We start from the raw sequence: 22,888 nt of genomic DNA, 5'->3' as shown, positions 1-22,888 counted from the left end.
CTTGTGAAGAGATGTAGTTAACTTCTGAACACCAGGGGGCAGATACTACACATGCTTGCACATCAGTATCTTTCTACTGTGAGTTTTCTAAACAAGCTACTTTTAAAGCTGTCTATGTCACCTCATATCACACAGCAGCAGCACATATGACAATCAGGATACTCAGGTTCAAGCCACTTTCTGTAGAATCAGGAAATAATTGACTTTCAATAGAGACACTGTGGGACACTGTGGTCCTTTTTCCTAGTAATTATTAGCTGTTAAATTCCGAAATGTATTGATCGGTTGTTTGTTTAAGCTTCAATTCTGAAGTCCAATGACTCATTGCTGATTATATAAATTGCACACACTCGGGCAAAGACACGCAAAGACGACAAAAAAAGACAATCCAAATTCCGCTCTTGTAGTTTTGTGTTTCTTGTGGTGTTGTCGGAGGGGATTTAGAAAACCCAAACATACAGAGGGTCAGTTTGATCCAGAGGGACTGACAGGATGCAGAGAGGGGTGAGTGTGGTGTCTCTGCTGGTTCTGGGGTCAGCCTGGATCGTGCACACGGTCCCCGTGCTCCTGGAACCTTTTAACCTCACACAGGAGAACTTTGATCTGGCCCAGGTGAGCGGGCGGAAATACAGATTGAATTGTTTCATTCATAAATGAAAACGATTCTGTTGCCAAATTTTCCCCTTGCATATTTTTTTTGTCTTGTTCAATGCTTTGCTGTAGAGTAAATATGTCTGTGTCCCCTGCAGTTCATGGGGAAGTGGTATGAGGTAGCAGTGGTTTCTACTTGTCCTCACTACATGCAGCGCAAGAGGCGAAACCCCGTCATTGTTGCACTGGAGCTGCAACATGTGGCCTCTGATGGCAACTTCACAATGACAGCCACGAGTTTCAGGTCAGATTTACATGCATTCTAGTAGTTTAATTAAAGATGCTACCATTCAGTGTAACCAGTGATGTGTTTGCATGCATGTAGGAATGGCTCATGTCAGCAGATGTCCACAGATTATGGTTTGACCAGCACTCCGGGACGATTCTTCCATCATATTGCAAGTAAGTTTTCTCAGTTTTCCCTCCTCTCCACAAAGTTCTGTCCATTCCTTTCACACCACATAAACAAGGTAATACTAAACTAAATATATCATGCAAAGCATTGTGAACACTTTCCATTCGGCAGGGTTTGAGGCTGATGTTGATTCCTTCGTGGTTCATTCCAACTATGATGAGTATGCAATGATTCGTCTGCTGAGCGTAGAGAAACCATCAGGAAATAAAACCACCTCATTCAAGCTTTATAGTGAGTGACAATTGATTGCCTCTATCAAAGTGATTTTCATTCAATATGTGGATCAGTTTGTATAATGGTAGTTGTGTCTTCTTCAGGTCGAACTATGAGTGTGACGGCTACTGTGCTGGAGGACTTCAAAACGCTGGTGAGACAACATGGTGGGAGTGATGACGCTATCATCATGAATCAGGACAAAGGTAACACACTACTGATAGTACCATGTCTAACTAAAGCCCTCCTCAAAGTTTGAAACATGAATTACATTTACTACTGTAGGACTGTTTTGACACACAAAGACACATATTGTCTCTATGTAAGACAGAAACCCCTCTCTCCAATATACTGTCTTCCCAGGTGTGTGTGTTCCAGGTGAGCGAGTGACACAGCCCGTCACTGCTCAGCCTCAGGTACGTACTTTTACACAGTGATGTGCTGAATTGACATTTGCATACTGAAACCACAGATCTGTATTTGTACGTATCAGTCATTGGTTGTGGGTTCCATGTGTATCATCCAGATTCTTCTTCCCAAGAGCCGGAAAACTAATCCGGTGCCACCTATGGTTCCTGCACATGAGGAGTACGCTGGTAATGGTCTACCAGGTGAGGCCAAGCAACTCACTGTTTAAAGGTGCATGATACGAGATTGGGAGCATTTCGATTGTCTCTTAACGGCTCTCAACATGGTTACGCCTGAGCTAGCTTCTCACAGCGCTAACAGTACAAACTATGCCAAACGTGCTGACGGAGCTAACTATATCTTTGCAAATAGTTGTTTGCTGCTATATTAATGCTTTGTTTATGCACCTTGAAAGGTAACATTACTTAAATTCTGATACATGCTTAATTCCACTATTTCATTCCACAATTCTCTTCCCAGTCCATGGGAAGAGAATTTTTGATCTTCATTTGTAAATATAGAGATGAGGGGAGAGCAATGTTGAAAAAAAACTACAGCAGGCATTTTCGACAATACTTCTAAAAATATAGAAATATCTCATCCTCACACGCTCCAAAAGATACAACTGTGTTGACATTAATTTTATTTCTGTACAGTTTTAGCATAATAATAAATGCTTGTTTACTGTTACAGGATGACAGATCATGTGGATTAACGGAAGAGGAGGATCATCATCACACAAACCATAGATACAGCACATACTGTATAAACACCATATGCTACGATATCACCACTGTATTTTATTGGCTTAAATAAAATGCTTGGTACGCAAATTGAATTTGTAATGTAGATGCTTTTGTAATAAAGTGAAAGCAATATGAATGATTTAGATTGATTGGTTAAAGTTATCATTCTTACTCTTTCTCTCTTGTTGTTGATTATCTATGTTTTAAGGATTCATGGAGAGAACTCAGCTGTAGGTCCTTCTAATGCAAAATGGACAAATGCTCTTTGGATGTAAGCAATAGCTGAGCTTTTCCATATATCCAACAGCATTGTAAAACGTGTTGTGCTTATAGTATTTGAGAGAATTGTTCTTTCTTCTCAAAAAACAAACATGTACATAAATAGAACACATATATGATATAATATCATGTTACTCATTAGTGGCATGTATTGATTTGTTGATGTTGCAAAAACCAATCCAAGGTCCAATGTGTACCTGGTCAGCAGCCCAGGAAGATCAGAGCACAAAGTGAGAGACAGAGAGCAAAACTTTGCTCTTTTGCTTGTTTGCATTCTGCTTGGCTGTGGGAGTGAGTGCACTGCACACACAACACAGGTCAATGCCCTTTCCCATTTGAAGAGTTGAGTGAGGTGAGAAACACTGAGGAGGAGACACTTTTCCTGGGATTCAGTGATTCAGTCATCATTCCTCACAGACGAGTGGAAAGACTGATAGGATGCAGACAGCAATGATTCTGGTTTCTCTGCTGGTCCTGGGGTGGTCCGGGGCCCTTCAGGGGGTCCCTGTTCTCCCAGAGCCTCTCTACCCAACGCAGGAGAACTTTGATCTGGCCCGGGTGAGTTCTGCAAACTTGCACATGCTGTTTTAAACTCATACATTCAGTATAAAGGGAAGGATGACGCGCAGTACTTATGTGCTCTCTTTTCCACCTTTTTCTGTCTGTTAGATTAATAACATCTATTTAATATTTTGGGGATTAAATCTTTCAATATCTGTCAAGCCAACCCTGTGTCCTACAATATTAGGTTCCCATTAATATATATACATGTATTTTCTCCTGGATTACAGTCAGTTTTTAAACAGTTTGAAATACATGGTTAACATTGTTACTCTAAACAAAAATAAATTCAACAAAATTATTTTGTTAGGTTTCGTGAAAAGCACCAGGGTTTGGCTTAAAATTACCACACAATTGAGACATAACTAAATTAAAATGCAACACAAGTATGTGATTTAAACAGAACACAAACGGCAGTCTCTTGGGCGATAGTCCTGTTTTTTGTTTTTTTACCCTACTCAATGGAGCTCAGTGGACACATTTTAAGTTAATTTGTGATACGTCAAAAGCAAAGGTAAACCACGACAACATATGTTGGCCTAAAAACGTAAATCAGAATGCCATTTTTTTCGCAGATAGGGCAGTGGAACTTTTCATATTAATTAACTAAAAATTAAGAATAGAAGATCAAATCTAATGTGATCTGTGTGAGTTTGGGTTAGAGACGACAGTTTCAGTTGCATCGAGGAAAAGTCAAGTATAAATTCAGTAAGCACACATGAGTAAGTGTTACATCATCTGTGTGAAGGGAGATTGTGTGTCCTGAAGTGAAATGTTATTGTGAGATGTATTCTAATGAGCTTGATGTCTATAGTAAAATATTTAACTTTTATGGCATCTTTATTTTTCTTTCACCTTTATTTTTTGTTTATTCAAGTGAGGTAAAAAAATATATATGTTAATCTGGTACGCTGAATCAGCAGTCCACATTTCAATTATAGTTTGTATGTGTATTATTACACATTAACACATTACAGTTCCTATTTCTATCTTTTTTTCTACTAGTTTTTGGGAACATGGCATGATGTTGCTATGGCAAGCACATGTCCCGATGTGCAACGTAGAAAGGGAGATGCAGCCATTGGTAAACTAGTTCTGCAGACCGGCGCCACTGAAGGCCAACTCAAGGTGACTCGACGTATGCTGAGGTTTGTAGGAAGTGCATGCATCTCACATTTACACACACACTGACACACCAACAGACTAATGCAAACAATTTGTGTTAACACAGTTTGAACTTTGACTCTCTAGAAAAAGTTGTCCTTAAAAACGTTTTAGGAAATGTGATATCCAGCAGAAAAAAAACATGAATGTGTAAATAACAAAGACACATATTTTGTAACACATACTGAACACACATTGGCTAATCCTGGCAGTGTTTTGATCCGACAATATCTCAGTATCCAAAGTGCAACATCCAATGGTGGAAATTAACTAAAGTACTCAAGTACAGTTTTGTGGTACTTCTACTTTCCATTTTCTGCCACTATATACTTCTACTCCATTTCAAGGGGTAATATTCAAATTCACTGTTTTTATTTGTCAGTTTTAGTTTAGTTGAGTTAGTAATACTGTACAAATAAATGATGATGAATTATTACAGATCCGGCTACTGGATAGTATGAAACGTGGTTCAGATTAGCCCCACAACATTAGTGATACTGACACATTAATGCAGTAGAATTAGTATCAATGATATAGATATTATTCTGAGTACTTTTACTTGTACTTTTACTTGTGGTCATTTTATTTCAGTCGCATTTTTAATGCAGAACTTTTACGTAACAGAAAATGTCAACAATGTGGTATTGCTACTTTTACTGAACTCAAAGTTCTGACTATTCTTCCAACATTGGTCAAATGTAAAGGTGACAGTGCCTATACTGTGTATTATAAACATCCAAAATATTCAATACATAGAATGTCTTATACTTTGTTTATGTGCAGACTCGGATCATGCAAGGAAGTCACTATGGACTATGACTTGACCACCACACCAGGACGATTCAGCTACCATCTTAAAAGTGCGTCTCTCTCTGTTTAATCCTGCAGTGGTACAGCTCTCTGTTCAGTTTATTTTGTCCATGACGTTTTTACAGGTATAATTATCTCCTATGTCCTTTCCACAGGGTGGGACGCAGACGTGGACGCCTACGTGGTTCACACAAACTACGATGAGTATGCGATAGTGATGACGAGCAAAGAGAAAACATCTGGCGAGAAGAGCACCTCCGTAAAGCTTTACAGTGAGTGGACACTCTCACTCTAACATCTCATGTATTATATTACATGTTTTGTATCCACCTTATGTATGTTATGATAGGCCATCTTCTTGGCCATGAATACATTTTATTCAAACCATTTACATCATGTTAAAGTTTTTATTTCTGCTTCATCTGAATTACTCTTCCTCTTCAGGTCGAACCATGGCTGTGAGAGACACTGTGCTGGATGACTTCAAAACACTGGTCAGACAACAGGGAATGAGTGATGACACTGTTGTCATTAAGCAGGATAAAGGTACACCACAGAGTATCACACATATGCTGTACTTGCACAGATCTCTGAATATTATTAGATATTTGAATGCGAGATGACGATAGCTGGTGGGAGACTTTACCATCACTGTTCATGAAACAGGAAATTATTTTTGCAGCATACAAATATAAAATGTAAGCGCAATAAAACTAGAATAATACATTACAAAATAATACATTGTTTGGCATGTATGATGTGTTTTCATTTATAATCTTCGCAGGAGACTGTGTTCCTGGAGAGTTGGTAGCAGAGCCGTCAGCTCAGCCTGAACCTCAGGTACTTAAACGAGTGTAGAGAATTCAGAGCAAACTATGATTGAGGGATTGCTTTCACACTGATCAGCATGGCAATGGCTGAACCATATCTCAATGTGGAGAGTGCATTTCATGTTGTTGCTTTTTCAAGACATCTATAATGTTAGGATTTTGAAACACATTTAGTGGAATATCTGGGGTTCGGGTGTCTTTGTATCTCTAACTGAGTCTGTCGGTGTTACAGCGGAGGAAGAGAAACTTGATGCCTTCTTTGGTGACTGATGACGATGAGGGTTCTGGTGACTCTGCAGTTATTTTCAATGGAACCGGTAAGTGATCTGCTGACTTTTGAATTACGCTGATCCACTTTCATAGGATAGCACAGTCATGAAAATGTATGTATGTATGAATGTAAGATCCTGATTCTGACGCTCCAACTAATGGGTATCTATCCCTCCTCATGCTATATCTCTCTCCCTCTCTCCTCCTAGAGTCCTGTAACGCAGCACCAGAAACTGGACCCTGTTTTGGGATGCACCAGCGTTACTTCTACAACTCCTCCTCAATGAGCTGTGAACTCTTCCAGTACGGAGGGTGTATGGGCAACCAGAACAACTTTGAAAATGAGAGAGAGTGTCTGCAGAGATGTCGCACTGAGGGTGAGGAATGAAACACGAAAAACAACATCCGCATATGGGAGAAAAATACAATACATGCAGCATCAATATGTTGCCCAATGCCAGTTTATTCTGTGTCAGTGCAAAGTTTTTTTTTCACATTTCATAATTTTTCCCCTCATGTGTTAACTGTGACTCTTTGAATACATGAAAATATGTGTTGTCTCCCCAGCGGTGTGCCGTCTGCCCATGGCGGCCCTACCATGCACAGGCCAGCCACCCATCTGGGCCTTTGACTCCTCCGCCGGTCTGTGCGTGGCTTACAAACAAGGCTTTTGCCAGGGCAACGCCAACAAGTTCTACAGAAAAGCAGAGTGTGACGAGTACTGCGGGGTAATGAATGATGGTGAGTTTCTGCAGGAAATATAAAACCAACAAAAAAACACACCACATCCCCACCAGCATATGATAAAAACATGTTGTGTATTGTTGCTCATTTCCAGAGGGAGAACTCCTGAAGGCAAACTGAGTGAGATGAGGAAACATTGCTGCCCATCTGAACTTGATGCAACTTGAGGCAGCATCACACTAGAGAAACATGATTTTGTCTCAGCACTTACAGAATATGTGACGTCATATCACAACAGATCACAAATAAAACAAGTCATAACTCTGATTGGCTGGTGTTTCTTTTTTGTTACTGTTATTTTTGAAATCACTGTGACCACTGTCCCTCACTGCAGTTTCTCTGTATCAAATGTAGTAATGACTGTCCACACTGTTGTTCTTGATTGTACATTATTTTAGCATTTCTTTCAATTGATTTTTGCAAAATTCACATACCTCGTACATACATGTCTAATTTACAGCAGATCACCACCCAGGTATGATCAGATAATTTCTTGTATGTATGCTGTTTTAAGAAAGAAGTTCTCCCAAAGCAGAGGCAGACCAACTAAAAGTCAGTCCTGGAGAATGTGTTTCTTAAAGATAAACTGAGTGAGATGATAGTTAGTTTCACAACTAAATATGTGAAAAAAGGAAAGCCAACTAGTGTGTTGCGTTTTTATCGTCCAGAAGTCCTCCAATGAAAACCAAATAACAAAGGGATTAATTTTCCCTCAGTGAGGAATTACAGGGAGCTTTACCTACGTCGTATTTGGGGCTACTGATTAACTCCATGAGAATAATTTTTGACAGTGTAAATATCGATGTTTGCTGTTCGAGTATGACATGTTTCAGAGGTCATTGTCTGTAAATCCTTGAGATTAAATCCTAGTTTGTGTTCAATGTGAGAGCGAGATCTACCTGGGAACCCTAACGCAGGGCAAAAAGCACACGGCTAAATTGCCCTTCTGTTCCCCATATACTAGCTAAGGTAACGTAACTGTAGTCTACCTGACGATAGCTGGTAAACTGGGAGAAAGTAACACATGGTGAGTCCATTCGTATCGATTACGTGTAATTTGCGTAATTCAATATGAATTCGCTTGTCAACACACTGGAAAATAAAGTCGGCTGTGCGTTGGCGATCTACTGAGGCTCGAGCTAGTCAGTGACGAGCTAACCAGAATAACGTCTCTGGCCAAACTAACCTAGTGCCATGGTTTTCGCGCTCACAATCAGAAACAGCCGAGCAATTCTGAGGTCAACACGCAGCAACATGTGTCGGTAGTCGGCTGGTGTGATTTATTTGTGTCAGGCGAGCTCATGTTTGCTAACACGTAGCATGAAATCAAACATTCGGGAAGTGATATGTGTTATGTTGCCACTAGGGGGCGATAGAGGATAATTTACGCAACACACAATCTGGTTCTTCTCCTCCTCCATCCCATTGAAAGAAGCTGCTTCTACCCTTAAATATAGGTTACCCTTAATAGTGCTGCATCAAAGTAACATTCAGGTCAGTAAACAGTAATACTGTAAAGAGAAAGACAACATGGCTGTATCTTACTAACCCAGCTCTCTATTGGACTAATTTCAACAATTGTCCAAGTTAGTATTTCAACTACATTCTTATAATATGTAGTCGTAGATATGCATGTTGTTGGTGCCAGACAGGCTGGTTTGAGTATTTCAGAATGTTCTCATGTACTGTTGTCAAATTAATTGGCTTTTTTATCCACTGTATCAAATAGTGTTATGACATAACATTTGTTTGATATCCAATTGATTCATATTAATCTTCAATGCCCAATAATCTATTGCCATTGTTTACATTTAGCAGTAGGTGGTGATATTTTTAAGGCTGTTGTAACTTGCAACGTTTTCATGAAATCGTTTTCATGAAATCGTTTTCATGAAATCCTCCAAAGAATGAAGAAAAAAAAAAAACCTCGTTATTTTCTTGATCATAAGCTTTAAACAGACAGTTTAAAAAGGAGAGGACATTCTACATCAGTAAAATCAATTCTTGGGTTTTAGAGGTTTAAGCCTGCAGGCATTCAGATGGGAAGATACAACCTCACTTCATGCCTAAAAAAACATCCTCAGCCTGAAATCAAATTTCCTAGCCAGCTGGTATCTTGCCCTTTCTCAGTCTGCTGTTCCCACAGGTTTCTCTCTATCTGTGTGTGTGTGTGTGTGTGTGTGTGTGTGTGTGTGTGTGTGTGTGTGTGTGTGTGTGTGCGCGCGCGCAGTTGCTTTGCCATAAAACAAAAAGTACAAAAAGAACATGAATACATATTTTGCAATATAATTATCTTTCCTTTCATGTTGTGAGGGTAATATATTTGGCCAAAGGTGGTAGTCTTATTCATAGCAATGTTGTTTTGTGTGGCTTCCTCAACAGAGTGACAGCAGCACACCATACTGTGGACAGTAATGGACCATATGACTCCGGGAGCAGTGGGTATGTATCCCAGTTTTAAATGGTGGTTAAAACGAGGGTTGAATGCAGAGTGGACTGATTTGTGAACAGACGCCAAAAGTAATATCGCTTTCAGAATCAGAAACCGTTTATTGCCAGGAATGTTTACACAAACGAGGAATTTTGCTAGGTGGAAGGTGCATTTATACAATGGTTAAAATGTGTGTTCCCAAACATTTTATTCAAACTATTTTTTACTTACAAAATAAGTACTTTTTCAGACAGGTTTGATAAAGTTTTGACCAGACGGTTGTTGCGCTAAAACTACTGTGTGACTATGTTATCACTCCTTTGGATAATGTATGTCCTAATTTAAAATGTAAAGTTTACTTAACTATGAAACAAATCCCAGGTCTTTTGATAGATTACATTTAAAATTGCAACTAACAAACTGTTTTCTAAAGTATAGATGTGTTGCCACTGTGTAGTTACTAACTTTGACTCATCTCAGTAACTATATCTATACGTTTCTTAGCAACATTAGTTGGCTAAACACAGGGGGCTCTTGGGGTGTCCAATGATATCAGCATCATCACTCATTTTTTCACTATAGTGTCTGTAGGTATGTGCCAGTCCACATTTGGAGAAGTTTTAGTCAATTCTGGAGAGGTAATTAAAATGCAAACACTGCTTTAACAAGCATCAAATTCTGCAAGTGCTTGTACTCTCTTCACTTTCAAGATTCTGTCATAGCACCTGTTGAAAAGTTTTTTTTTCAGCTCCTACTACAAAATACAAAAGGAGAGAAGTACTTATAGAAGAATGTTGTGGCATCCTTCCAGTGGAGTTGAGCCACATGCACAACCTCTGCCAAGTCACACTGAAGCTGTTCTGGTGGCTGTAGTGACACCAAATGCCCCATTTAGACACTTGATCTTTGTGTTTCCTTTATTTTGGCAGCTGCCTGGCAACAGGCGGTTCAACCTGCCTGTGGATTTAATCTCTATCTAATTTTACTGAAATTTAAGTGACATTTTTATTGTTTTGTAAGGGTGGGAGTTTAGGATAGTGTCTTATTATCTTAAAATCCACTTAGTTTAAATACAGTGGTTTCTCATATTTCAAATGATCTTGTGCCAAAAAACAAACAATCACCCTCCCGAAGGTGAATGAGTGCATGGACTGTATGTGTGTCTGTGTATTTGTATATGGTGATGATGGAGGTTATTATGTTGCAATGAATGGGGAGTCTCCAACTCTGTCATTCATCCACCAGCCAAAACTCTAAAGAAGCTGCATGCTCCACATTCCCCTCCTCTCCTCACCTCTCCTCACACAAACAGTGAGACTGAAGTGGGCTGTGCTGTTTGTGTGAGTCCCTGTGCACGTACGCGTGTTCGTCCGTGGGATGAATGGGCTGGAGTGGGGTGTATAATCGGAGAACCACGGAGAAAAGCAAAGGAAACTCTGTAGCTATTCAAATTCTTGAAATTAAAGGACCTTTCAGGGGACCATTGCAGTGTTTTTGCATGTCTTTGCCCATTTGCTACATATCCAGTCGTCTATGCTGTTGGCAGTTTTCCATAGCGTTCTGTCATGTTGCTGTCAAAGTTGTGGCCCCATGGTGAGATACTGAAGAGTAGGTCGATTTTAAAAGCCTGTGCTGCATTGCCATGCAACAGCTAAGCATATTTTACAAAAAGAAAAGCAGATATTACAGCCATTGAGATGGGTTGAAAAGCAGCTTCTCAAGCAACTTCTTTGACCTTGAAATATATTGTTATATCAAGAGGAAACTATTTGAAAAAGCCCTTATTGTCTGGAAGATGGAAAATGTATTGACAGAAATCAGAAACTAATATACATTTCTAAAAGTGACTGCCACTAATGTAGAGAATACATGAAGTGTATTTAATGAACTATAGAACATGCAAAATGTAAAGCACTTGGACCCAGTGACAGTGGAAATGATTCTGGTTTTGGCAAAGAGGAGACTATTTATCAAGTCACTGTGCATTTATACAATGAGACACAAGACCAACCAATCTAACAAGGGAAGAGGCCAAATTCAGAAAAAAATGTGATAAATAATGAGCGTGGGAGTGAAATAGAGTTGGCAAATCAAAGAGAAGCATAGTGACTGAAATGAAAAGTTGAAGAAGAGAGGGTGTAGCTGTAAGATAAATGTCGAGGAAATATTCTCAGGCAGGTAAAGTTATTGTTGAAGAGGCAACATGAAAAAGACCGAAAGTGTCAAGCCAGAAGAGAGGCAGTAAAGAAAGAGGCCAACACAGAGAGAGGGAGAGGTCTTTTGGTCTGCTTTCCCAGGCTATGCATCAGGAAGGTTGTATTTTTTTACACCATGACCACCACATAGCCCTTTCCTGGGGAAATCCGAGACAAAATCGAGAGAGGCTGCTGCAGGGAGGGAGAGGAGAACAGGAAAACTAGCCCTGGGAAGAGGGAGGGAGGGAGGGAGGGAGGGAGGGGGGGGCAGGTATGGTAAAGCCCACACAGCATGAGCGACAGAGAAAGAGCTGGAGCTTTTGGGAAGTCTAAGTGGAACACACGCACCGGCAGATAGACACAAAACGTGGATGCATGCTCTTGTTTCTGGGCTCTTTTACTCACCATGGCTTTCCAAAAAATTTACCCTGAGAGTCTTCTCTAGATTATTTCGGCTGCAGATTCAGCTGGAATGCAGAGCTAATGTCAGGTTCCTCTACTATGCAACCAGCCTCAGCTGTTAATCCGATGTTATGGCTGCTCTGCTATGCCTGTTAAATAAATAATATTTGACATTATGACTTCTCAGCTATGCCTGTTTTAAATAACACTATTTCCAGTGTATCACATTACCTGTAATATAAGATTTAGCTTTGAAACAAAACAAGGTATCTCAAGACAAAGTTTGACTTTTTGTTAATATGACCAGTAATTATGATTAAGGGCAAATCTGTATTGCATTTTTTCTATAACCAAACTTTTATTTATAGATATTATAGGCAGGCTACATTGCATTGAAGAGTTGTCCAGGCAGGTAATGGTGTTAACTGGAAAAAAATAATGTCTTGTCATTGGAGGCTTTAGTATATAAATTAAATGGATTTTAATTGTTGGCAAAATGTACTACTTGCATACCCTCTGCATATCATTTAAAGAATGCTTTGAGAGTTAGATCTAAAGCATTTCGATCTTGCAAAAGTTTTCATTTTCCCACATCAGAACTCTTTACTTTAAGGCTCAAAATACCTGAATAGAAAACCATCAAGTGCCTCATATGGTGAAGAAAAACAACCCAAAAAATACTTTCAAGACTGATTCCTTGACAGGTTGATAGAGGTCAAAGGTCAGAGTGAAACCCCACCTCATCTATGTGTGTGTGTGTGTGTGTGTGTGTGTGTGTGTGTGTGTGTGTGTGTGTGTGTGTGTGTGTGTGTGTGTGTGTGTGTGTGTGTGTGTGTGTGATCCTCCAGGTCTTGACCCTGCCGTGCTGAGAGACCAACTCTTCGAGCTATGGAACCGGAAAGATCTGCAGACGGTGAGGGTCACTTTCAGAGCGTGTGTCAATTCCCCACACATGCAGCAATTTTGTGTGTGTGTGTGTGTTGACAAAGGTAGAGAGATGGATTACGTGTGTCTGCAAGAAACACTTGCACAGTAAAGAACACATGAGAGAAAGTGAGGGATATGGCATACCAGCATGTTTAAATTAAGTTTACGTGTGTGTGTGTGTGTGTGTGCGTGCGTGCGCGTGTGTGCGTGTGTGCGCGTGTTAATGGGGAAACCAGAGTGTCTGTCAGTAGGAGTAAGGAATTTGCGTTGCACTGAATGAACTTGAGATCTGTGTGAGGAGGATATTGAGTGGATGACATCTGTTTTGCAAATTAAGACTGAGCGCAAGCCATTCTCACACAGATATTATTTTCTTGTGTCGGAAGTTTCTAATGCCAGAGTATGCATTCTTTACAAGCCTCTGCGTCGGTTGGGCGCAGCGGGGGAAGTTAGCCGTTTGTCTTCACTGGCTACTGTGTTTCGGCTATTCCAAAAATGAACCTTATCATTTACCTCATTTTATCAACAACTTTGACTCATGTACTACTCATATTTATAGCACATTTTTGTTCCACAGTTGGTTCTTCATAAATATGTCACTCTGATGATTTTAAATGGTAACTCCCCCCTCCATAATCATTAAACTGTTTTTTAAAAATTCACAATTTTCACACAAATCATTATATTTAAATGATGGCAAACAAGCATGTTTTAGTTCCAAACTAAAACAACTTTGTTTTGCACACAAATGAGGGAGATCATCATGACCGACATGCTGCAAAGGTTGTGTGTCATTGTCAATGAATACCGTGTGGCTGTAATATGAATGATGCACAGGGTTCAGATTTAAATACATCCACCTAAGATCAAGATTAAAAAGACGATTAAGCTGTGATATTTTATACATTTACCTTTCTCCTCTCTTACATTTTGGTTTTAATTCACACTACTACCTCCCCTTTCTCCCCCCATAGCTACATTTGGCAGCCCTCCAGGGATTTTCAAAGCTGTCTGAGCCTCTGGAGGCTTTGCTAACAATCCTGGAGGGCTGTCCAGGAAAACAGAAGGGTCGGAGCCACACCCTCGGCCTTCACATCCTATTGGAATTCCTGACATGGATGAAGGAACGTCCTCAGGTAAACGAGATTCATCAACCAAACAAAAATGTACCGCAGAGTTGCAGTTCCATCATTGTCAGACCTGCATTTTTAGACACATCAGCTCTTGTACCGTACAAGTCCAACCGGCTTCAGCAGTTGAGTACACATACCATGTGCTCCAAATAGTCAAAAACATGTTTTCACACTTGTGCCACCTGCAGACAATGATTGTTACAGGTATCGTTGAATGTTGAATAATTATCATATATATATCATCATATATATATATCATCATATATATATATATATATAAAATATAATTTGTCTTTTTCAAACCATGTTGGCAACATGTTGAGTAGCCAGTGCACTAATAGAGTGAAGTGATTGAAGCCATCTTTATAAGGTTCACATCATCTCAAGCGGCCCTGTATATTTTGCATTTTGTATCACAGACATCCCCCTTCATGGCTACACACGTACAACCACTTCCTCCTAAAACAGCGATATTAGCTCCAATAGTTGCTAAGTTGTCCCATGAGTGACTTTGTTCCAGAATTCTGTCAGCAACAATTATTGCTTTATGTTCCACGCTCTTTTTTTCTATTCTCTAGTTTTTTTTAAATATTTTTTATATATGTATATATTTATTTTCAGGTGACTCTGAGCTCACTCTTAGAACACCAAGCACTGGCACTTCAGCAGCGAGCTCTGAGCTTAATGACAGATACCCAGACCAACTTTGTAGACAATCTCATTAACATCTACCAACTCAATTCCCTGGATCCAGCTATTCTCCGATTGAGCATTATGAGGTTGCATGCTCTCCACTGCTACAAGGAGGTGAGTCCCTCTTTTGATGTTAACATTATTAAACATGCCAGAAAGATTTCAGACGAAAACATTCGTCACTGCACTGATTTATACTTTATGTTTTCCACAGGCAGCAGTGCTCAGCATAAAGCTGAAGTTGCAGAAAGAACTGAATATGGAGGAGGTGAGACCAAATATGTTCTGCAGACATGTCTGTGTAGCCTTAATTCACAACCAGTGAATACATAAGCATACTTAAGACATGTGAGGTCTGAACCTTTCAAAATGGAATCTCTAAAATCTCTAACCAGTTTTCATCTTCAATTTACTTCTGCAGATGTGTGTACCACTGATCTTGCAAAATAAGTTGCCCATGGCAGAGTCCTTCGTCACAGGCCACAATGATCTAGAACAACAACTGGTCACACTGCTAGACTCGTGGTGCCACCCCTACTTCCGTGAGGAAGAGATATACAAGTATGGATCATGTGTTGGAACCTATTGAAACCTGCAGTATGCATGTTAGCATCAGTGAACTCATATGGTTGTGTCTGCATGTGTGTGTATTCCACAGGCGGTTCCCTCACTTCTCTGTAACCAAACAGGGCATGAGCCAGATCCAGGCCAAAATGCTCACCAAACATGTCTTCAGACTCATGGAGAGATTCAACATAGACAAAGGTGTGTGACTGGGCGCGAGTGGAGTGGTTAATTTGTGGGTGTAGGCTGAAATAATTGTGATCTTGTCTCTCTGACGCAGGTCTGTGTCCCAACGCTCTGCACAAGAGGAGATTGGACTCTTTACATTTTCTCATGTACAAGAGGTTTGTGGAGGCAAGTGATGAAGCATGCTTTATATTTCATTTCAGCATCATAATATATATCAGGTAATCAATCAGGCTTCTCATCAGGGACATGCATTTTTAGCTACTACAAATTAATCACTAGGACAGACGTCCTTTTATTGTTTTGTGACCATTTATACACTTTTTCACACTCTTTATCACGGACGAAGTTCAATATTGCTTCCTACAGTTTCTACAAATTAATGTTTGTTTTTTTATACTACACCTATATGTCTTTTTAATTTGATTTCAAGGTTGTACTCATGCAGTGCATGATCTGTCAGACTAGGTCTTGGGAGAAGGAGAACACTTTCTCAGAAATAAATCTCAAGCCTAGCTGGTTCATTTGAGCCATTTGAAAATATACCATGAATATTTGCAGAAGTGATTTAATCACAAAACCATTCAAAATTAGATAAGCTGTATTTCAATATTGGTACAGTGAGAAATGCAGATTTATTTATTGTATTAGGTATATTCAGTTCCATTAAATATAGAAAGGAAAGAAAAAGAATGGGCAACCTTTTTGTCTGAGAAGTATTTTATTCACAATGTTATGTTTTTCTACTCAGATCTCGTGTTTCTGTTTTATTACACATATGTCAACTTTAATCACTCGTCAAAAGTATTTTTTCTGCCGTTTTAGCCAATAAAAGCTGGTAACAGATTTCAGTGGAAACTCAGTGTTCAGTGATTTTACGGTGTGAAGGAGAGACTGTTTCTGAAAACATGAGCAGACGGAGGTTTTCTTACTTTTGTGGTTGACAGAACAAATAAAATATAGTATTTACTTAACTAACTTTATCAGTAAATACATTTTACAGGCACTTGACAAGAGTTTGCTGTAACCAACAATCATTTTATGAATGAAGTCTCACTGTCAAACGTGTTGAGCAAAGACGTGTTTTGTAAATGTTATTTCAACAATGTCACAGTATGGAAAAGACAATATTGGAGTCAGATTTACCAGTTATATAATTAAGTAATGATACACCATTGTGCACTTATTATTTATTTGTGTTTTGTACTCAATTTTCATTTTAGAAAAGCATGACGGATGAGAACTGGAGTGACCATGTACAGGTATGTGTTGTACTGTAGCTGTGTACTGTATATAAGTGTACAGAAAATATTTAGCATGTGTTCTATGTGATTTCTTTAAGTGAATATGTTTTTTGTACGTGTATGATGTATCTATAGTACGTCGTGGCAGATGACTCTGAGCTGCAGATCCATTTGGTGGAGATGTTGCTGAAGTACTGTGGTTTTGATAAAGCCTCTCAGTGGTCACTGAGATACAACATCCCCAAAAACCGTCTTCCCTTTGGCGTATGGGAAACGCAGCAGAGTCTACCGCCTGAGCTACAGTGAGTTGATTAAGATTATGCACAAACACGTCTTATTTTGCAACAACCTCAGAGTATTTACACACACACGCACACGTTTTGTTCACCACATTCTCTTCTTTCACATTTCAAGTCACTCTGTTGTCTTTCTCGGTATCTTTGGCTGATGTTGCGTTTTCTTTTTTCTTTGTCCCTTTTTAATGTGCACACTCGCAAAAACACGCACACGTGTGTCGCCTCTGCTCAGACAGATAGGTCCGAGTGGTTCAGAGAAACCTGAGGAGTGGAGACCATCTCGGTCTCACTGTCAGAACTTCTACCAGGTACCGCTCACCAAAGACAAGGTTCATTTTGTGAACTCGCCGGAAGCTCTTCGGAGATGTCGAAACATTGTGCTGAAGGTACAGAGAACCAAATGCTTGATTTCTTAAAATATTTTGTTTTCATAACTTGTTTTAAACTATTAATGAAAATCTATATATCCAGTGGATAGCAATTTTTTATTCATTTAGTTTTTGCTCCTGTCGTGTCTATCCCTGTCTTCATCCTATCTTAGGACGGTGGTATAGTAGGAGTTGACATGGAGTGGCAGCCCACGTTTGGCTGTATCTCAACTCAGCAGGTTGCCCTGATACAGCTTGCCGTTTTGGACCAAGTTTTCTTATTAGACCTTTGTGCAAATGGATTCTGTCAACACCCAGATACTATTATTTTCATCAAGACCTTGTTCTCCCAAAGAAACATCCTTAAACTGGGTAAGAAGAGAACTTGACAAATGTTCATTCAAATACATCTATTTATTATGTATTTCTGTTTATGCTTCTGTCTCTAACATTTCTCCTTTCTTCTCTTTCAGGTTATGGTATGTCGGGGGATCTCAAGAGTCTCATAGCCACCTGGCACCAGCTTTTAGAGGAGCCATTGAAAATGGAGGCGATGCTTGATCTTCTTAATGTACACCAAAAGGTAACATTCATGCTTCTTTAATATCTAGGAGTGTAATGTTTAACTTGATTCTGGTCTTGATTCGTAAGATTGGTGTCACAATTAATTTGAAGGAGTGATGTAAGATTCTGGTCCACTGTACCCCATTTAACCAGGGTTGCAGGACCTGAGGATTGTAACATTTGGGCCTATGTTTCATTGCATGGTCATAACTCAGGTACATGCTGCAGCTGTGGCCCTGTAGTCTGTGAGATATATGTAGCTATACGCTCAGAGTCTCTGTGGTGGACAGGAATGTGGAAATGGCAACATGGGTCTGTAACTGATGAAGTTGCTTCACCATCTGATGGAGTAGCCTGCATGTTGCAGGATGTGAGGAATCCAAGAAATGTTTTTGAACATCACAAGGAATGTGGTAGAAACAGGATGTTGTGACAGAACATAAAATGGGAGGGACTGTTTAAAAGATCAAAAATGCATTGTGTTCATTTTAAATAAATAGACTTGCTGTAATTGCAACCATGGAAACAGGACCTTGGGACGAGGACTATTTAACACTGAACTATACAATTTCATTCTCACTTTAATGCCTTTTGCAGATCCAGCGGCAAAAGGTCAATAGGACTCAAAACGGACCTCAAGAGGTGCTGGTAGGAAAGAACTCTCCAGAGAAAGGCCTCAGTCTGCTGGTACAACAGGTTCTGGGAAGGCCCCTAGACAAGACGGAGCAGATGTCCAACTGGGAGAAACGGCCACTGCGCATCAGCCAAATTAGATATGCAGGTATGATATTATGCATGCACACACAGACAATGACAGGGAGAGACAGATGGTCGCAGTTCTTTTCTTTATAGAATACCACAGATTATTTTGTCATTCATGGGCAAACTGCAAACCAATAAATTCACCCCTTTTTCCTCTCTACCTCTCTTGTTTCTTAACCACCTTTTAGTGGCAGATGCCTACTGTTTGCTGGATGTGTACTCTGCCCTCTCCAGCAACCCATCTTACTTTGGGCTACCAGCTGACCTGTGCAGCATCTCATCAAGCCAATCAAAGAACAGTGGAACCAAGAAGCAGAAGGAGAAACAGGCCCATGGCGAAGAGGTCAGGAGTCAATTCATATTTCTCCATTAATTTGCTTTTACTGATAGGGATTTTGTAAGGTTTTAATTGATCCAAATGTCTTTAGGGCTAGAATGTTAAAATAAGTTAATCTTCAAGGAGGCCAATATTGTCAGGGATATCATTTCTGATGTGTGTTTAACTTTTACGGACTGCAATGCTTTGGAGCCAACACTTTTTTTAATTTTATTTTAATAACTATTGTACTAATTCTAAGAACTTTGAGCTTTCATATGACACAATAAAATATTGGAAAAAAACTGAAGTACTTGGATTTGAGCATCCAACCTGCAGGGAGGGACAATACCTGTTTGACCGAGACACTTCAGCAGCTTCTATCAGCTCCAGGGGTGCAGTTGTATGGCTCCCCCTGTGCTTTGACCTCCCTGCACTGTGGTGCAAGTGAAAAGAAAATCCCCTTTGGGGATCAGTTAAGTATCACATTATTGTCTCTGTCCATTTAGGAATGTCAGGGGGCTCAAAGGGTCAGTCCCCCTAGCTCCAACACAGAGAAAGGCCTCCTGTGTGGCGAGAAGCCCTCAGAAGACACCCCCCCTCTGCACCCCCAGCAGTTGCGGGTGGTGTGTGACAACATGCTGCAGGGACTTGGGAGGTACCTGCGCTGTTTAGGTGTTGATGTGATCATGTTGGAGAACACTGATGATCACAGAGAAGCGGCAACGGTTAGTTTGGGTCCAAGCTAAAGACACACAAACATTTGTATACACAATAAATACATACAATAATAACTTAAACAACATAACCATATTTCAGATAATACAAGTATTGCATTTATGTTTTTTTTTCTTTCTTTTTTTTCTGATGTGTACTTGTTGTGTGTCAGTTAGCACAAGCTGAAGGCCGCTTCATTCTCACATGTGGACAACCATTCCAAAGTGTAAGTACTAACTAATGTGAACTCACGAATGATCTCAAATCTACAAACGCTGCAAGTGTGTGCGTATGTTCCTTGTTTGCTTGTATACAAGTGTTACCTCGGTCTCCCCACATAGTTGCGGTCCCAGGTTGGTGAGGGTCGCTGTCTGTCCCTAGACTGTTCAGAAAAGGCCAGAGACCAGGCTGTGCGAGTCCTCAGGCACTTCAACGTCCAGCTCAGTCCCAGTGATATATTCAGCCGCTGCCAGGTAAGAACATTCACACTGATTCTGAATGTATTTTTAAAGCACAGTTCATTTAAAAAAAATTAACTGTGCCTCAGTCGTTCTACTTAATGAAGTAATACCAGTAATTATCAAAGTGTACAAATGGGTAAATCACAAGTTCACCAGCCAAAAACAAATCATCACATACATGCAATATTTGTATGTAGCATGGGCTCCATTTCTGTTTTATACCATCAGCTGATTAGACAGAATAGCTTTCAATAAAAAAGAAGAATACATTTGAGTTAGTTCCTATATCGGTGAGAGATACAAGCAATATGAATACCAAGCAATATTTCTGTGGTTATAAAAAGCTGCCAAGCTTTTTCAGTTCCAGATTTCTGAGAAAAAAGATTGTGGTGTGTAATACTGTGAAAAAGGGGAAGAAATGAATATATGATATGGGGAAGAGGTGCTTTTAAAAAAAAGCAACTTTTGTTTAACTTTAATTGCGTGGGTGTTTAGCCAAAATGGGCAAGGATGAGGAAGGAGCTTGAAGTGGAACTGCTGCACCTTCCTGTTGAAGTTGGCCAGTTGAGGCTGTGAGATATTCTTGGCATGGCCAAACCCTTGGGGTTAGATCAGGAAACACTGAAAGAGATTTCATGTCCCATATGGCCCTAGAATGCCTCAGGGACCCCAGGAGGAGCTGGAGATGCATGCTGAGGAGGAGGATGTCTGGGTTTACATTGTTCAGCCTGCTGCCACCACAACCTGCACTTGTGCAAGTGGTCGAAAAATGAGGGATAAATGGCTGGATGGACAGAATGAGTGGGCTTAATAAAACACAGTGTATTTCTCTAATGTAACCACCAGGAAACCAGGATGTAAACAAGTTAAACCTGGAGGAGAAATGAAACTGGATATGGTCCTTTCATTGTCATATTCTTCTTTCCTCAACTACAGAATCATTGTTACTTGCGTACGGATACACATAATCTTGCAATACTCTGCATACTTCTAATTCCTATTTCGTGATGTTTATGGGACCTGGAGTTTGTTAGTCAGCTGGTTGCCAACAATCATTGTTGACAATACGGTACCTGACCTGTAGATATCTCCATGGGTGGCTGTTTAGGGAAACCTGTGTGTGTTTTGACGGTGCTGTTTGTGTGTCTGGGGCGGTTGTGATTGGGAGGGGGTGTCTTTGCAGGACAGTTTCTAAACTTGGGTGTTCTTACTGCTCCTTGTGGGGGACTCTAAATGTGTCAAGATACACCACTTTTGGCTCAAGATGTGAAAAACCTGGACCACCTTGATGATGGAATGATGACGCAAACACATACACAGTGGCCAAATGGTCTTCCGCCTTTCCCTATTTATTGGTCAGTCTGGACACCACTTCAAGGCAAAGTCACTTTGATATATTATGGCTCAAGAAAGGCCAAATGTGGCGTTAGTGTTACACACGACCCAGTAACGGCTTTGCGTCAGCGCTTTCCCATCAGTTTAGATAGATACCTAAAAAAAAACGTTTGCCGTAGCATGTGGGTAATATTTTACAACCTCAACATGGTCATAACTTTCACTGTAAGAATAATGAATGTAAATAACAAATAACTCAAAAGGGACCTACCTTTTTGCCTTTTCAACTAATCCGTGATAGTTTTCTGGAATTCAATTTTTTAAGATTCTGAAAAAATGTCCTGGCGTACAATGTCTTGAAGACGCAAGCTATGAAATACGATGTGCAGTTCATATTCAAATTTTGTTAGATTGTGTTTGTATTTGTGAGTTCGAGAGAGGGTTTCCCCCTGGGGGCTGCTCTGTGGCCCACCCAGGCGAAGTTAACCCCTTTGTTGTCTGATTGTAAAGCTCTGTGATTAGCAATGGATGGGTTAGTTTCTCTCCCTTTTGTCTCTGTTTCTCCCTCATGCACATACACCACTGATCAATGTCACGAGGAAAGGGAAGGGAAAAAAAAAAAAAAGACAGGTAAGAGGAGATTAACCACAGACTTGTGTACGTGTGTGTAAAGGTTGTGCAGGGTAAGGGTTAATGTTTGTCTGTGTATCAATAGGCGCAACAGAGATTTTAGAAGCATAGGAATGTGTGTCCACTATGGAGACCCCAAGAGGGAAAAGGAGATGGAGAAAGGCCTCCTGTTAAGTGTGTCCTTGTCTACATAGTTACATGTACTTGTATACAATAGGGTGGTCAAAATAAAAGAAACACTGCAGTTTTTGATCACGCAATCAAATGATTCAATCTCTGTTTATGGTATTTTATGGATTAATGTGCACCTGGTGTATCATCAGTGTGGCTCTGAGAGTATCTGACTCCAGAAAACTGGAAAAAAAACTACCTTGAAAAACATATATATTTGTGTATTCAACTCCAAAAGAGGAAAATTTCAGGTTAACTTTAAAGCCACGTCTGAGTGTAAAACTGGATTCAGTCAGGTATTTAAAGTCCCATTGTAAACTAGCTTAAACTATAAGTGATATGGTATACTGCATTGTGCCTGATACTGTTCATGTCCATATCAAATTAAAATAAGTGAATAGA

At 39.9% G+C, this 22,888-nt stretch overlaps 3 protein-coding genes across 3 annotated transcripts in view; all 3 read left to right on the top strand.

The window, feature by feature from the left end:
* Window positions 1-492: 492 nt before the first annotated feature.
* Window positions 493-1,916, top strand: LOC306751372 (protein AMBP-like; the record flags this gene model as incomplete). The annotated part of the gene is made up of 7 exons (XM_079234938.1): window positions 493-612; window positions 750-895; window positions 977-1,053; window positions 1,178-1,297; window positions 1,384-1,485; window positions 1,643-1,695; window positions 1,806-1,916. The coding sequence occupies 7 exons, from the start codon at window positions 493-495 to the stop codon at window positions 1,914-1,916; spliced, it is 729 nt and encodes a 242-aa protein (XP_079091064.1).
* A 1,234-nt stretch (window positions 1,917-3,150) lies between these two features.
* On the top strand, window positions 3,151-7,111 carry LOC306751371 (protein AMBP-like; the record flags this gene model as incomplete). The annotated part of the gene is made up of 9 exons (XM_079234937.1): window positions 3,151-3,270; window positions 4,279-4,421; window positions 5,221-5,297; window positions 5,403-5,519; window positions 5,692-5,793; window positions 6,032-6,087; window positions 6,310-6,394; window positions 6,557-6,724; window positions 6,915-7,111. 9 exons carry the CDS (start codon window positions 3,151-3,153, stop codon window positions 7,109-7,111), a joined length of 1,065 nt encoding a protein of 354 aa, XP_079091063.1.
* A 4,564-nt stretch (window positions 7,112-11,675) lies between these two features.
* exd3 (exonuclease 3'-5' domain containing 3) overlaps window positions 11,676-22,888 on the top strand; it is a gene marked incomplete at its 5' end in the record, with an annotated part of 35,166 nt that continues 23,953 nt past the window's right edge. Inside the window, 18 exons of the mRNA XM_079234936.1 lie at window positions 11,676-11,700; window positions 12,968-13,032; window positions 14,021-14,182; window positions 14,801-14,986; window positions 15,087-15,140; window positions 15,294-15,433; window positions 15,531-15,637; window positions 15,717-15,790; window positions 16,846-16,884; window positions 17,002-17,168; window positions 17,395-17,548; window positions 17,704-17,902; window positions 18,004-18,113; window positions 18,692-18,875; window positions 19,045-19,199; window positions 19,682-19,900; window positions 20,062-20,115; window positions 20,231-20,362. Of these exons, the coding sequence (XP_079091062.1) occupies window positions 11,676-11,700; window positions 12,968-13,032; window positions 14,021-14,182; window positions 14,801-14,986; window positions 15,087-15,140; window positions 15,294-15,433; window positions 15,531-15,637; window positions 15,717-15,790; window positions 16,846-16,884; window positions 17,002-17,168; window positions 17,395-17,548; window positions 17,704-17,902; window positions 18,004-18,113; window positions 18,692-18,875; window positions 19,045-19,199; window positions 19,682-19,900; window positions 20,062-20,115; window positions 20,231-20,362 (2,226 nt within the window). The remainder of the gene's footprint in view (window positions 11,701-12,967; window positions 13,033-14,020; window positions 14,183-14,800; window positions 14,987-15,086; window positions 15,141-15,293; window positions 15,434-15,530; window positions 15,638-15,716; window positions 15,791-16,845; window positions 16,885-17,001; window positions 17,169-17,394; window positions 17,549-17,703; window positions 17,903-18,003; window positions 18,114-18,691; window positions 18,876-19,044; window positions 19,200-19,681; window positions 19,901-20,061; window positions 20,116-20,230; window positions 20,363-22,888) is intronic.

This window comes from Taurulus bubalis (genome assembly GCF_910589615.1).
Source record: "Taurulus bubalis genome assembly, chromosome: 19".
In the NCBI taxonomy this organism is placed as follows: domain Eukaryota; kingdom Metazoa; phylum Chordata; class Actinopteri; order Perciformes; family Cottidae; genus Taurulus; species Taurulus bubalis.
This window is presented reverse-complemented; position numbering and strand designations above follow the sequence as displayed.